General features: G+C 40.6%; 1 protein-coding gene across 1 annotated transcript; it reads left to right on the forward strand.

The window, feature by feature from the left end:
* The first annotated feature begins 1,388 nt into the window (after positions 1–1,388).
* LOC141018930 (myosin heavy chain, fast skeletal muscle-like) lies at positions 1,389–12,970 on the forward strand. Its single transcript, XM_073493682.1, has 39 exons — positions 1,389–1,592; positions 1,844–1,987; positions 2,111–2,267; positions 2,374–2,401; positions 2,490–2,601; positions 2,690–2,782; positions 2,867–2,930; positions 3,049–3,147; positions 3,238–3,341; positions 3,425–3,563; positions 3,748–3,866; positions 3,965–4,114; positions 4,202–4,372; positions 4,478–4,784; positions 5,273–5,352; positions 5,441–5,528; positions 5,617–5,734; positions 5,852–5,975; positions 6,067–6,203; positions 6,344–6,599; positions 7,641–7,883; positions 7,973–8,149; positions 8,309–8,454; positions 8,564–8,654; positions 8,768–9,157; positions 9,288–9,414; positions 9,502–9,620; positions 9,918–10,114; positions 10,202–10,385; positions 10,491–10,656; positions 10,831–10,955; positions 11,078–11,386; positions 11,479–11,682; positions 11,773–11,898; positions 12,027–12,197; positions 12,310–12,414; positions 12,498–12,593; positions 12,699–12,830; positions 12,953–12,970. Exons 1-39 carry the CDS (start codon positions 1,389–1,391, stop codon positions 12,968–12,970), a joined length of 5,820 nt encoding a protein of 1,939 aa, XP_073349783.1.
* Positions 12,971–16,385: the final 3,415 nt, after the last annotated feature.

A 16,385-nucleotide genomic window follows, 5' to 3' on the forward strand; every position in this document is an offset into this window, starting at 1 on the left:
TGTCCATTCATTTAAAGAAATTATAATGATTGGAATCATACACAAACCACATTCTGCACTATGACATGAATAATTGAATTTGGCCATCACTGCCATGTGTGCACACGAGGAGGGAAGTGAACCAACATTTGAAGCAGCAAGCCTGTAACTTACAAGACAGTTTAGAGCAGAAATTCATAAACACCTGCTTCTTTCTCTCTAAGTAATTTGACATCCATGCTTCCATAAGCCTTATTTGATTGACTGGAATATTTTCATGTTCTCACATAGCAACTTTTGCAAGTGCAATTTCAGCAACTCTTTGCTCTGTGCTGCAATTCCTATTTTGAGGAACTGAAGAGAGACTTTGGTCATAGGTAACATGCCTTATGAAAGCATTTAATCATGATTTAAATTTAAACAGACACATTGTCCACATCACATCCAAGGTTACAATCAAATCAACTCAAATCAAATCAGATCATTGGTTTAACATCACAATGTATCCTGTATTTTTTAAGCTGTAGTTACAAAGAATTATGCAAACCCTGTCGTTAAAAGTCACTGCCACAAATAAGCAACAGGTTCAAAAGGGGCCATGACCAAACCGAGCGAGAGACTGCTGCTGACCAGGCAATCCCACCCTCTATAAAAGAGGCAGCTCTGAGCTACTGCATTAACTGAACCTCCATCACAGGTGAGTGTATTCACTTTGACCTCAGTTTTTACTGTTCTTGATTAGTCAGTGAAGTTAATGTGTTGCTAATTACTTAATTGCATATTGTCCAGAATTATATGGCAGAGTTACTTGGGTGGTAGTCTTGACTAGACATTATTCCAAAATAATTTTCTTGATATACTCCTATCACATTTAAGAAGTAGCTTCCTGCAAAAGAAAAAAAACCACATTTTGTTAGTTTGCATTTAGATCTAATACACACCCTGTTTCATCACATACATACTGACTGATCATTTAGAGCAATACTATTTCTCTGGTAGCGAGGGCAGTTGAGGGGATGGAAGAGAACTTTAATGGTAAATGATTGACTTTGAGTTTAATAATTCAATTCATTAAAGTTTCAATATATTTTATAAGTCTATAAACATTTTGCCATCTTTACCCTCATCTGTTTTCTAATTGGCTAAATTTCCACAGAAAAAAATTGAAATTAGAAAAACAATCTGAAACAAGTTATTGTACTCATGTTTAATCATGTATTTACAGGATCTCCCAACTCCACCAGAGACTCCAACGCTCAGTTGTTTTTGGAACCAGCTGAGGTAAAAGATTTCAGCATAAAAAACTTTAAATCTCCACAATCAGCTGGGCAGACGACCATAGCTATGTCATGCCAGTATGTTAACACTATTGTGGACTTCATCTTTTCAGTCGCCACTGAAGTGCCACCATGAGCACAGACGCAGAGATGGAGGCCTATGGCCCAGCAGCCATCTACCTCCGGAAGCCAGAGAAGGAGAGGATTGAGGCACAAACGTCTCCTTTTGATGCCAAAACCGCCTTTTTTGTGGCTGAGCCTGCGGAGATGTACCTCAAGGGTAAACTTACAAAGAGAGAGGGTGGAAAAGCCACGGTGGAAACAGACTGTGGAAAGGTAAGTGATTCATTTTACTTTTTTCAACAAAACTACTCAATCAATTTCCATCTAAGACACCTTGTATATACAAGGATAGGATTAACATTTATTTAAAACAATATCTTAGTAAAACATTCAGTGAAAAACTTGTTTCTCATTGTATTTCAGGCTCAAACTGACACTGTGAACAACAATGTGATCCATGTGATGAACTTTTCTGTTTGAAATGATTTCTTAGTTAAATACATTTAACTGTATTTTCTGTTCAGACGATCACAGTAAAAGAGGATGACATCCATCCAAGGAACCCTCCCAAGTATGACAAAATTGAGGACATGGCCATGATGACCCACCTCAATGAGCCTTGCGTGTTGTATAACCTCAAAGAGCGTTATGCATCATGGATGATCTACGTGAGTTTCCACACTATGCTAATTTAATGTATATGTAAATGTGTATAGAGTATGTGTACCTAAATGGAAAACAAACAAAATCTAAATAAAATCACACTATGTTTATGCTTTTTACTATTACAGACCTACTCTGGGTTGTTTTGCGTTGTCGTGAATCCCTATAAGTGGCTTCCCGTATATGATGCTCAATGTGTAGGAGCATACAGAGGCAAGAAGAGGATTGAGGCTCCACCCCACATCTTCTCCATCTCTGACAATGGCTATCAGTTCATGCTCACTGGTGAGATAAAAATATCGGTGTTGGAATCTAAACACACAGAGGTAAAATCTTCCATTGATATTTATTAAAAGAAAACTCATGTCAAGCATTCATGTTTGTGTTTCAGATCGTGAGAACCAGTCTATCCTGATTACGTGAGTATAAAACACACTATCGTGCTATAACTTTATTAACTTAATGACAATGAAGCAAAATCTTGATAATATGTCCCTTGTACCCCAGTGGAGAATCCGGTGCTGGAAAGACTGTAAACACTAAGCGTGTCATCCAGTACTTTGCAACAATTGCAGCTATTGGAGCTAAGAAGACTGAGCAACAAGCTAGCAAAATTCAGGTAAAATTGGTTGTGTAAGATGAAAGTGTTTGTCAGAGGAAAGTTAATTTGTATGTATAGCTCATGTAATTCAAATCTTCTCTTGCAGGGCTCTCTTGAGGACCAGATCGTTGCGGCCAACCCTCTGTTGGAGGCCTATGGTAATGCCAAGACTGTGAGGAATGACAACTCCTCTCGTTTTGTAAGTACTGGAGAAAATATCTTGAGACCGTTTTCATTCTTACATTTCAAAAAAACTGATGATATTAATGTTCTGGCTGTCTAGGGTAAATTTATCAGGATCCACTTTGGCACTACTGGCAAGCTAGCTTCAGCTGATATTGAAACATGTAAGTTTCAACCATGGCATTCGTCAATATCCATTTAAATTATAATCTAGGCTCTGATAAAGTTACAATAAACTGTAAAACAGTAGGTACATTTTCAATTTAACTTTCTTCTTCTTAGATCTGCTGGAGAAGTCTCGTGTCACCTTCCAGTTGTCTGCTGAGAGGAGCTACCATATCTTCTACCAGCTGATGACTGGCCACAAGCCTGAGCTCTTGGGTATGTAACTAAACCAATTTTAAATAAAACTTTTAACAATATCAGAAAAAACATCAAACAATACTATGTATTTCTACTGTCCTTCTCTAGAGGCTCTTCTGATCACCACCAACCCCTATGACTACCCAATGATCAGTCAGGGTGAAATCACTGTGAAAAGCATCGATGATGTGGAGGAGTTCATTGCAACAGATGTAAGACTACAATTTAGTTAAAGAGATAGTATACAGGGGAAAATGTTTCATATGACAACAACTTTGCTTCATTTACACTGCAGACTGCTATTGACATCTTGGGCTTCACTGCTGAGGAGAAATTGGGCATCTACAAGCTGACTGGAGCTGTGATTCATCATGGCGGCATGAAATTCAAGCAGAAGCAGCGTGAGGAGCAGGCTGAACCAGATGGCAATGAGGGTAATTTCTAAAATAATACACTCTTATCATGCAAGCTTTCTGGTGTGTAAGATACTACACAAGTCAGTGTGTATTTATAATTCCATCAAGGATGGGTCATGTTAATGACCAAACACGAAAACAAAATATTCATTCATATATTCATTCCTTCATTCACATAACTTCTTGTTTTTCTCTCCATCAGAGGCTGATAAAATCGCCTACCTCCTGGGCCTGAACTCAGCTGATATGCTGAAAGCTCTGTGCTACCCAAGAGTCAAGGTCGGCAATGAGATGGTGACCAAAGGTCAGACCGTCCCACAGGTAATAAGGCGAAAGTTGGGTGTTTGGAAAGGGAAATATTTACATTTCCAAATAAAAATATCACACTCATAAATCCACACCTAAATCCTTATATTTAGGTCAACAATTCTGTCAGCGCTCTGTGCAAATCCATCTATGAGAAAATGTTCTTGTGGATGGTCATCCGTATCAATGAGATGCTGGACACAAAGAAGGCAAGACAGTTCTTCATTGGAGTGTTGGATATCGCTGGATTTGAGATCTTTGATGTAAGTTTTGGAAAATCAACCTTTCTGAAAAATTCAAAAGTTCAAACTTATTTTGGCATGAAATTAAATGTTTTTCTATAACTACAGTTCAACAGCTTGGAGCAACTCTGCATCAACTTCACCAATGAGAAACTGCAACAGTTCTTCAACCACACCATGTTTGTCCTGGAGCAAGAGGAGTACAAGAAAGAGGGCATTCAATGGGAGTTCATTGACTTCGGTATGGACTTGGCTGCCTGCATTGAGCTTATCGAGAAGGTAACATATCACTTTGTTAAATTAGATAGATTTCTTGATTCAAGTGCAAATGTTTGCTTCCTCAGGTAAATTTTTTTCTTACCATGAAATGTAAATTTTTCTCAGCCAATGGGCATCTTCTCCATCCTTGAAGAGGAGTGCATGTTCCCCAAGGCCTCTGACACAACTTTCAAGAACAAGCTGCATGATCAGCATCTTGGCAAGACCAAGGCCTTTGAGAAGCCAAAGCCTGGAAAGGGCAAGGCTGAAGCTCACTTCGCCCTGGTTCACTATGCTGGTACAGTGGAATACAATATCGCTGGCTGGCTGGACAAGAACAAGGACCCCCTGAACGACTCAGTTGTTCAGCTTTACCAGAAATCTTCAAATAAACTGCTGGCCTTGTTGTATGCAGCCATGCCTGGAGCTGATGGTAAGAAAAAAAAGTGAGCAGAGTTATCAGAAACTCTGTGTACCCAGTACAGATGTTTTAACCTCCTATTTTCTACTGTTGAAGATAGTGAGCATTGTTGCCATCTCTTTTCATAGCTATTGGCTGCTTACTGAAAAGTGGAGTTTGGAAAGTTACAGGCAGTGCACTGACTTTGTAGTGATAGGTAAAAAACGGTGTGTCTGTTTCAATTGAGTTGGGCCGAGTAAGAAACAGGTAACTTCTTTGTGGTGAAATATTAATTTAGCTTAATTTTAAAAAGTGAAATCCACATTCCAGAGACAAAAAGTTATAACAGTTACTGCTGTGTAATCCAGTACCAGTAATACAAATCAATATTGTGCAGCTGGTTGAAATTGAAATCGAAAAATACACATTCAACACAGAAGAAAACTTAAACTACTTACTGCAGTGTACTATTATTATTATTATTCGGTACCATTAATAAAATGTCATGTTTTGCAAAATAGAGGCTGCTGGTGGTGGTGGTGGCAAGAAGGGTGGCAAGAAGAAGGGTGGTTCCTTCCAGACTGTGTCTGCTCTTTTCAGGGTATGTATTCTTTCATATTTTTGGACAACAATTAACAATCTCATCTTAAAATAATGATGAGCTATTATTTTGTGATGTTCATCCACAGGAGAACTTGGGCAAGCTGATGACCAACTTGAGGAGCACTCACCCTCATTTTGTCCGCTGTCTAATTCCCAATGAAACAAAGACCCCAGGTAAGAAGCGCATAACCCAGATTTGTGCACTGTGTGTGACATGGTATGGTAAAGAAATGTTTTGATACAATGAGTTTGCAATGTGCAGGTCTTATGGAGAACTTCTTGGTCATCCACCAGCTGAGGTGTAATGGTGTGCTGGAGGGCATCAGAATCTGCAGAAAGGGCTTCCCCAGCAGAATCCTCTACGGTGACTTCAAGCAGAGGTGACTGCAGTTTTCATTATAAGCAAGTCAAGTTGATTTCAGTAGAGGTATTAGGATGGTAAACACCAAGAAAAAGTGGGAGGAAGATAAAAGGAACAACATAATTTTCTGTTGTAGATACAAAGTATTGAATGCCAGTGTCATCCCTGAGGGACAGTTCATTGACAACAAGAAAGCTTCAGAGAAGCTGCTGGGCTCTATTGATGTGGACCACACTCAGTACAAGTTTGGACACACAAAGGTTCATCCTCAAAGACTACAGATTTACTTGTGTGGTTGTCCTGTTATATCCATATGCACTGAATACTAATTTGCCCCACTTGACAATATAGGTGTTCTTCAAAGCTGGTCTGCTGGGTCAGCTGGAGGAGATGAGAGATGAGAAATTGGCTGAGCTGGTGACCATGACTCAGGCTCTCTGCAGAGGATATGTCATGAGGAAGGAGTTTGTTAAGATGTGGGAGAGGAGGTAGGATTCTTTTACTGTACACTAAACTGTACTGTCCAATTATGTAGTTGATATATATTTTTTCAATTGTTAGACTTAGAAGTTCTCCAAAATAATGTTTCAGACGCAATCACACTTTCTACATCAATCTCATTTTCCAGAGAATCTATCTACTCAATCCAGTACAACATCCGTTCATTCATGAATGTGAAGAACTGGCCATGGATGAATCTCTACTTCAAGATCAAGCCTCTCCTGAAGAGTGCTGAGACTGAGAAGGAGCTGCAGCAGATGAAGGAGAACTATGATAAGATGAAAACAGACCTGGCTACTGCCCTGGCCAAGAAGAAGGAACTGGAGGAGAAGATGGTTTCCCTGCTGCAGGAGAAGAATGACCTGCAACTCCAAGTGGCTTCAGTAAGTAGGAAAACCAGGAAGTGTAATTGTAGCAAGTGCCAAGGTGAAAAGAATGTTTAGGCTAGTCAGAAGTGAAAGGCACGGGAGGACTAAATTATTCTGAGGCCCAGAATAAGAATGAAAACCACAGACAATGGAGTTTGCTAAAGAAGGTGTATTGTACACAGTGATAAGCAATAGATTATTTACAGAATATACAGTTGGCCACAAGCTTTGAGTTGATAGTTTGCGTAGACTATGTCTGCACCTCTAATAAAAAAAAAAGAAAAGAAATGTTATCAGAGAACATACTTCAATGAATCCAATTGCATCAAATAAGTCACACACACAAATAGTAAACCACATTCAGCATCAAAAACAATGCAACAAATTGCTGCCCCAGTCCCAATAGTCTGATCTTGTCCACCCCAAAAGAGTGAGAGAGTCTGTGTGAGATGTGTGGGTATGAATTGTCCAAGTCGGGGGGAGAAAAGGGGATTGGGCTGGTGATTGAGTGTGTGAGGGATGAATGGAGAAGAGCACACAGTGCTATCATTGGTGTCCCACCACTCAGGCAGACACATTGCTTCTGGATCCTTCTGGTCGCTAGCTCGCCATAAATGTCTCAGGAAAACCTGGCCAATTCCGCTGTTCACTCAAGGCATACAGTCACTCAACCCAGATCGGTGGCCGCGGACACGTCAAGCTCTGTCTGTCGGCTTCACGCCACAGATACACGCCGCTGCCCACATGCTTGCTCTCTCACACCATCTGACTCTACCTGCTGCTGCTGCTACTACTGCCGTATGCAGCCTTAGGGCTGCTCTGATTGGCTCATGAAAATCTTGCGAGAGACACAAGATCACTGCACAGGTATTTATGACCCAGGTTACATAATTCTATTACATATAAGCTTCACTAATTGTACCATGTTGCTTAAATTTATTCAGATGTCTAGGTGAGATAAGAAGAGGCCAAATACCTTTACTGACTTCTAATACCAGAGAATATATCAATCTTTTCAAACTTTTAAACTTATTGTATGTTCATTATGTACAATAGGAAGTTGACAACCTCTCTGATGCTGAGGAAAGATGTGAAGGGCTCATTAAGAGCAAGATCCAACTTGAGGCCAAACTCAAAGAGACAACTGAGAGACTGGAGGATGAAGAGGAAATCAATGCTGAACTGACCGCCAAGAAGAGGAAGCTGGAGGACGAATGCTCTGAGCTGAAGAAAGACATTGATGACTTGGAGCTCACTTTGGCTAAAGTGGAAAAGGAGAAACATGCCACAGAAAACAAGGTTTGAATTATTTTAAACCCACATTCATTTAAACACAGACCATATGAATATAATGTGATGGAAATAATGCATCTTTCACATCATTTTAGGTGAAAAACCTGACAGAGGAGATGGCATCTCAAGATGAGTCTATTGCCAAGTTAACCAAGGAGAAGAAAGCCCTCCAAGAGAGCCACCAGCAAACACTTGATGATCTTCAAGCAGAGGAAGACAAAGTCAACACTCTGACCAAAGCCAAGACAAAGCTGGAACAGCAAGTGGACGATGTAAGAAAACAATTGTTTCAATTGTATCTTTCTATTGTCAAGTAGCTTGTGTTTTAATTGATATTCCATGATACAAATTCAAAATAATATATACTGCTTGTATTGACACACTGTCATTTGAATACCTCAAATCACTTATTATTAACTGCCATGTGATAGCTGGAGGGATCACTGGAGCAAGAGAAGAAGCTCCGCATGGACCTTGAGAGAGCCAAGAGGAAGCTTGAGGGAGATCTGAAACTAGCCCAGGAATCCATAATGGATCTGGAGAATGACAAACAGCAATCTGATGAGAAAATCAAAAAGTAAGGTTTTTGATTTAGGTTATTAATCCTCTTTTCAGCATCTCAAACATTACACTCCAACAACAGTACAAACTGTGACAGTGAAAGCTTTCTTTGTATCCTCATCAAGGAAAGAATTTGAAACCAGCCAACTCCTCAGCAAGATTGAGGATGAACAGTCTCTCGGTGCTCAGCTTCAGAAGAAGATCAAGGAGCTCCAGGTGACATATCCAACATACAGTACATAAGCTGTTATACACATGCAAATCAGACTCAGTAAGTCAAAAACAACACATCATTTTCAATTCAATAAACCTTCTTTCATCAAATGTAGGCTCGTATTGAGGAGCTGGAGGAAGAGATTGAGGCTGAGAGAGCTGCTCGGGCTAAGGTTGAGAAGCAGAGGGCTGACCTCTCCAGGGAGCTTGAGGAGATCAGTGAGAGGCTCGAGGAGGCTGGTGGAGCAACAGCTGCTCAGATTGAGATGAGCAAGAAGCGTGAAGCTGAGTTCCAGAAGCTGCGCCGTGATCTTGAAGAGTCAACCCTGCAGCACGAAGCTACCGCATCAGCTCTCCGCAAGAAGCAGGCAGACAGTGTTGCAGAGCTGGGAGAGCAGATCGACAACCTCCAGCGTGTCAAGCAGAAGCTGGAGAAGGAGAAGAGCGAGTACAAGATGGAGATTGATGACCTCTCCAGCAACATGGAGGCTGTTGCTAAATCTAAAGTGAGTCGTTTGTTTAAAGATTAGGTATTTGCCTTTGTTATGCTCAGAAACATGATTTCTAACCAATAAATATGGCAGCTTTAAATTTAGAAAAAAAACCTCAACATACATCATGTTTTGTTGTTGATAGGGCAACTTGGAAAAAATGTGCAGAACTCTTGAGGACCAGTTGAGTGAGCTCAAAGCCAAAAATGATGAGAATGTTCGCCATCTGAACGACGTTAATGGACAAAAGGCAAGACTGCTGACAGAGAATGGTGAGTGTCATGGAATAAAAACTACTGATGGAAGTTATTAATGAGAATTTTGATAATAAAAAATCTCATTTATACATTGTCATTCAGGTGAGTTCTCCCGCCAGCTTGAGGAGAAGGAAGCTCTTGTTTCCCAGCTGACCAGAGGAAAACAGGCCTTCACTCAGCAGATTGAGGAGCTTAAGAGACACGTTGAGGAGGAAGTCAAGGTAAACAAGTTTACATGCCCTGTTATTAGATTTTAACAGGGGGTATATTCTCTTTTTCAGATGAGGTCATTCAAAATATGTACCATAATACTGTAATAAGATTTAAAAGATCAAAGCTGGATCTATTCCCACAGCAACAACATCCAGGCATACTGCTATTATTGCTAAGTGAACCTTTCACGAATTACATTTTGAATAAACTTTAAAAAAAGTTGATTAAACTCAAAAAAAGTACTTATTTACTATTTCTTTTTCCACTTCATAGGTATGATACTAATGTTTTGTCATGTTCAACAGGCCAAGAATGCCCTGGCCCATGCAGTTCAGTCAGCCCGCCATGACTGTGATCTGCTCAGAGAGCAGTATGAGGAGGAGCAGGAGGCCAAAGCTGAGCTGCAGAGAGGAATGTCCAAGGCCAACAGTGAGGTGGCTCAGTGGAGAACCAAATATGAGACTGATGCTATACAGCGCACCGAGGAGCTGGAGGAGTCCAAGTATATAATCCTTTCTACTTTTTCAAAGATAAATCCATTTTTGCTATCTTTGTTCACTTAAGCACAAATAATTCCTCTTCGCTACAGGAAAAAGCTTGCCCAGCGCTTGCAGGATGCTGAGGAATCCATTGAGGCTGTGAACTCCAAGTGCGCCTCTTTGGAGAAGACCAAGCAGAGGCTGCAGGGTGAGGTGGAGGACCTCATGATTGATGTGGAGAGAGCCAATGCTCTGGCTGCCAACCTTGACAAGAAGCAGAGGAACTTTGATAAGGTAAATGGTTAAATTGGTAATCAACACCAGTTTTATAGCGAGAATCAAGCACCTTTATTAATAAATAATCATTTAATTAACATATTTTGACCTATACAATTCTAGGTCCTTGCAGAATGGAAACAGAAGTTTGAGGAGGGCCAGGCAGAGCTGGAGGGAGCTCAGAAGGAGGCTCGTTCTCTCGGCACTGAACTCTTCAAGATGAAGAACTCTTATGAGGAGGCTCTGGATCACCTGGAGACCATGAAGAGAGAGAACAAGAACCTGCAGCGTATGCCAATCTTACTGTATTTAATGTAACGATCATAGTCATTGTAAGGGTTCTTCTTTGACCTCTAGTAGTGTAGTCTATGAGCAATATTTGTTCGTAAAAGCACTGACAGATATTTCCAGATGTAATCTGCATGTATAGTTCTAACTATATTTGACTTTGGTTGCTCTACAGAGGAGATCTCAGACCTGACTGAACAGATTGGTGAGACTGGAAAGAGTATCCATGAGCTGGAGAAATCCAAGAAGACTGTAGAGACTGAGAAGTCTGAAATTCAGTCAGCACTGGAGGAAGCTGAGGTAAAATCTTTTTAATGTCATTGGACCACTATGATAAAATACATGGTTAAAATGTAACCATGTATTCACTTTGAATTTGTTTCTGCCAAAAATACCTTTTGTTGTGTTTGTGACTTTTTAAGGGCACACTAGAGCATGAGGAGGCCAAAATTCTCCGTGTTCAGCTTGAGCTCAACCAGATCAAAGGTGAGGTTGACAGGAAGCTGGCAGAGAAGGATGAGGAGATGGAGCAGATCAAGAGGAACAGCCAGAGGGTGATTGACTCCATGCAGAGCACTCTTGATTCTGAGGTCAGGAGCAGGAATGATGCCCTGAGAGTCAAGAAGAAGATGGAGGGAGACCTGAATGAGATGGAGATTCAGCTGAGCCATTCAAACAGGCAGGCTGCTGAGGCCCAGAAACAACTGAGGAATGTCCAGGGACAACTCAAGGTGAGATTTTTTTTTATTTTAAATGTAAAAGAAATTGTTTTCAAAATCAAAGGGAAATTATGTAAACTTTCTTTTTCTCTGTTCAATGTCAGGATGCCCAACTGCACCTTGATGATGCTGTCAGAGGACAGGAAGACATGAAGGAGCAGGTTGCCATGGTGGAGCGCAGAAATGGCCTGATGGTGGCTGAGATCGAGGAGCTGAGAGTCGCTCTGGACCAGACAGAAAGAGGACGCAAAGTGGCTGAGCAGGAATTGGTTGATGCTAGTGAGCGTGTCGGACTGCTTCACTCTCAGGTGTGTTTTCTTTAATTCAAAAGAATTGTATCTAATCAAAGATGTGAGGCACATACCAATAAACACTGTCTAATCTTGGTCAATATTCAGAACACCAGTCTTATGAACACCAAGAAGAAGCTGGAGTCTGACCTCGTCCAGGTTCAAGGTGAAGTGGATGATGCTGTTCAGGAAGCAAGAAATGCTGAAGATAAAGCCAAGAAGGCTATTACTGATGTGAGTCTTGTTTTTATGTAAATACTGCTTCAAGAAATACTTGTTTACACTTTATTAATTATTATCTAGCATTATTGTCATTATTATCAAGACTAAAAAATCTATTTCTAAACTGTGCATCATTTCAGGCTGCCATGATGGCTGAGGAGCTGAAGAAGGAGCAGGACACCAGTTCTCACCTGGAGAGGATGAAGAAGAACCTGGAGGTCACAGTCAAGGACCTCCAGCACCGTCTGGATGAGGCTGAGAATCTCGCCATGAAGGGTGGCAAGAAGCAGCTCCAGAAACTGGAGTCCAGGGTATGAACTGTATATAAAAATTTGAAAGCACATCGCTTTTATTATACTTTTTATTACTTCAACTAAAATCTCTGCGTGGAAGACTGATATATTATTTATCATCACATTACAGGTGCGTGAGCTGGAGAGTGAAGTTGAGGCTGAACAGAGACGTGGAGGTGATGCTATTAAAGGAGTCCGCAAATATGAGAGGAGAGTGAAGGAACTGACATACCAGGTAAGCCGTACTGAAAAACTCCCCTAACCTCTAATTCATTCTCTATTCTTCTTCACATACTATATAATCTTGTATCTGTACAGACTGAGGAGGACAAGAAGAATGTGCACAGACTTCAGGATCTGGTTGATAAGCTGCAGCTTAAAGTCAAGTCTTACAAGAGACAGGCTGAGGAGGCTGTAAGTCAAATACTTTATGTGGCACATCATTGACAGCTGATTTAATAATAACATCACTATTAAATGTCTTGTAACTACGCCAACATATCTCCAAACACTTAACAGGAAGAGCAGGCCAACACCCACATGTCTAAGCTCAGGAAGGTTCAGCATGAGCTTGAGGAAGCTCAGGAGCGTGCTGACATCGCTGAGTCCCAGGTCAACAAGCTGAGAGTGAAGAGTCGTGACGCTGGAAAGGTATGTTTGTTTTTAAAATGATTCAATGCTGTGAACTTTCACTGATGACAGTGTGAATCAATATCACATCTTGAATGATACCCAAATAATAATAATAGATTTTCGTCTCTCTTTTTTTTTAGTCTGATTCTGCTGAGTAAGTGTCATCATCCTTTAGGCCTTTCAACAGAGTTCATAAAATATGAACCATGGTTGGGGGCTATTTACAATAAAGACGATAACTGTCATCATTATCCTGAATCCTGTCACTTCTTTTCTGACGAATAATTTATTTGGTTGACAAGAGAAATCAGTCCAAAACTAAGGAGAGCAATTATGCAATATATGCTTTGTCATATGGTAGATTATTTGCAGCACGGTACTGATCAACAAGCAAAAACCATTTTCAATATGGTATAAGAATAATACTTTCAGGGGTTTTAGTAATTAAAGTAGTAATTATTTTTAAATAGTTTTTGCTTTAAAAACAATTGGCACTTTTAAAAAGCTTAGTTCTTCCATTGGTGGCATGGTTTGTGAAACACTGGTGATGTTGTGGCGGGACTGGCAGTAAAATGCTTACAAACCAGCCCCAACCTACATAAAAATATAAACAAAAATATGTATATCTGTAGGAATGCCAAATGTCAACTACTTGTATAATAAACAAACACCTCTTCAGGGGATAATCCAAAAATGCCTTTTCAGTCGTCACACCATGATTGGCTGGGAGGGGAATGCCCCTAGTTGCTTCCTCTCATTAATAAGAAGTCAGTCTCCTCACCCGCACAGGTGATCTGAAGCTACTGCAATCAGTCCAGAGGATTTTGTAATTTAGCCCAGAACAAAAAAAGATAGCAAGTCTTACACAATGGGACTGCTACAGATAGGTCACCTCGGTCAGGATGTTTGGTTAACCAGAGTCTGCTTCACCAAATGAAGAGTCATCCGTAAGCAGTGCCTCATACACTTTTCTGGACTTCTGGATCGTTCCTCTGAGCTTTCCAGATATCCTCATCGGTCAGGGGAAAAGGAACACATTTTTGTCACATGCCAGAGAAGGTGAACACAATGCCAGGGAGGCCGGAACAGTGGCCTGCGTTAGAGCATCAGGTGAATTGTTAAACTTACCCTTATGATACTTCATGAATTCCTGCAGATGCAGCACCCAGCAAATAAGCCTGGAGCTAGCTTTCGTAGTGTTAAAGACCCACAGAAATGAAGAGTGGTCAGTGATGACCAATAAAGGTTTTCCTTCCAAATAATGTCTCCAATTCTCTAAACTCCAGCCCTTGCCAGACACTCACGTTCAGTGTCATCTTGCTCTGCGCTGGACAGAGAGCAGCTACCATAAGCAATGACCTGCTCTTGAAAGGAGGTGTCAGATCTTTGTGCTAAGACAGCTCCAAGACCTGAAGAACTTACATCAGTGTAGACAACAAATTTGTTACACATATCGGGGTGGCCAAGGACAGGAGGTCAGATGGTCTTTGAGACACTGAAATGCCCTCTGACACCCATCCGTCCACCGAAACATAGCTCCTTTCTTTTTCAGTGCGTTAAGAGGCTCCGCAATCATTGAAAAGTTAGGGACGGGTTTCTTTGCACCCGGTAGTCACGCAGCTCCTCTGTCTTTGCCGGATCTCCCCGATCTACATCCATACTCACTACATGACCCAGGAATTGAAGTTTGGGGCATAGATGTCTTTACAATAGATGACAATGTCATCCAGGTAATCCATGCAGCAGTCTCCAAGGCAGCTCTGCAGCACATGATTCAGCAGCCTTTGGAAGGTGGCTGGAGCCCCCTTCAAACAAAAAGGCATGACCCGAAAAAGGGAACAACCCAAAAGATGTGACAAATGCCATCAGGGGCTGGCTTTCAGGCTCCATTTCCACCTGCCAATAACCACTGTTAAAATCTAGGGTGGTGAAAACAGTTGAGCATGCCAGTGACTCAAGGATCTTAGAAATGGCTGGCAGAGGATAGGCATCTCCCTCACTTTGTTCATTAACACGACGGAAATCTACACAAAACCGGGAGGAGCCACCATCTTTTCTAGGCACCGATACAATTGGGAGAGCCCATGGTGAACAGGAAGGCACAATGATACCCTGTTGGAACATGCCTTCAATCTGCTCCTTAACAATCTTCTGCTTTTGAAGGGGCAATCTATAGGGGTGCTGGGACTGCAGTGCAGTGAGTCTGCTGCAAGGTCAAAAATCCAGCAACACTTGCAGTATAGTATGAAATTTTTGGCCTCCTCAGACTTTTACACTCCATGCACCCTGTAAGTAGGTGACACTGGGCCAGAAATCTCTACTCTGCTACTACCATTTGAGAAAATGTCAAAAAACAATGAGGTGAAGCAAGGACAGCCAAATACAAGTGACAATGGGATTGAAAGCAGATGACTCTACTGCTGTACCCTCCTAGACACAGTCTTAAGACCATAGACCAGTAAGCGGCCTGAAAGATCATTCCACCATGATAAATTAATATAAGGAAAAATTTAATGTATTCCCAAATTAAAAAAACACGGTTAAAGCAAAAGGCTAAAATTAAACCTTGACCTGGCATTTTTCATTTTTGGAGGAGAATGAGGTCTTCAGCGGATTTCATTTCATAGCAGAATCCAAAATGTTAAAGGAACAACAAATACAATAAATGGGTCCAAGTAATGATCACCTTTTTACACAAACAATATTATACATTACAAATATATCAAACTCCCTGGATGAACTCAAAACCACCTCACTTAACTGAGGTAAATGTACGGTAACACAAAAGGTACATTAAACACATTATCATAGCTGTGTTATCTGCGATAGTGAAAAGATTTAAACATGAAAATATGTAAATAATAACTGTAAAAATAAATAAGTAAATAGTTGCCTGTGTAAACATTAACACATTTTTAAATAAATTAACTCAAGGATGAATTAAATATGAATTAACTTAACTTCTAAAATTTAGAAACACATATGTCAAAACATACAGTGCAGACCCCCTCACAAAGTAAAGGGGTCTGAATACTTTCTGCATATCCATTGTTAGATTGATAAAAGTCTAACTTAAATGATGTAATCAATATCAGGAGCAAAGAACTTTTATCAGTGGTGGAAAATACTGGTGTCAGTCACTTGGACACTTTTATGATAAACACCACCTGCTCAAATCAGTATGTGTCCTAAGAGCCAACTCAAAAGAACTCAACATAAATTAAGAAAAAAGTTGAGAAAACGGTTCACCCACTTTCTGGTAGGGGTTTAGTGTTTCCATGTGTATGTGTGTGGTTTGCCACTTTGACTCAAAAAGGCCATAAGTGACGTGACCCCTTAAGATTTTCCAGGGCACTTATAGTGGTACTTGAATAGATGTCACCTCCTTCATATCAAATGTAGTAACTGGAGAAGTTCATTTTGTTCAATTTATTTTGGTCCTGATCTCAAAGGAGTTGCCAACTGTTTTCGTTTCCATTTAGGGAGTTATCCAAAAGATTCCTGTTTTTATTACAGGAATATGAGATGTGCCAGTCTCCTGTAACTGTAAACTACAAACATTTGGGGACATTT

The sequence above is a fragment of the Pagrus major genome, chromosome 23 (genome assembly GCF_040436345.1).
Source record: "Pagrus major chromosome 23, Pma_NU_1.0".
NCBI classification, from domain to species: Eukaryota; Metazoa; Chordata; class Actinopteri; order Spariformes; family Sparidae; genus Pagrus; species Pagrus major.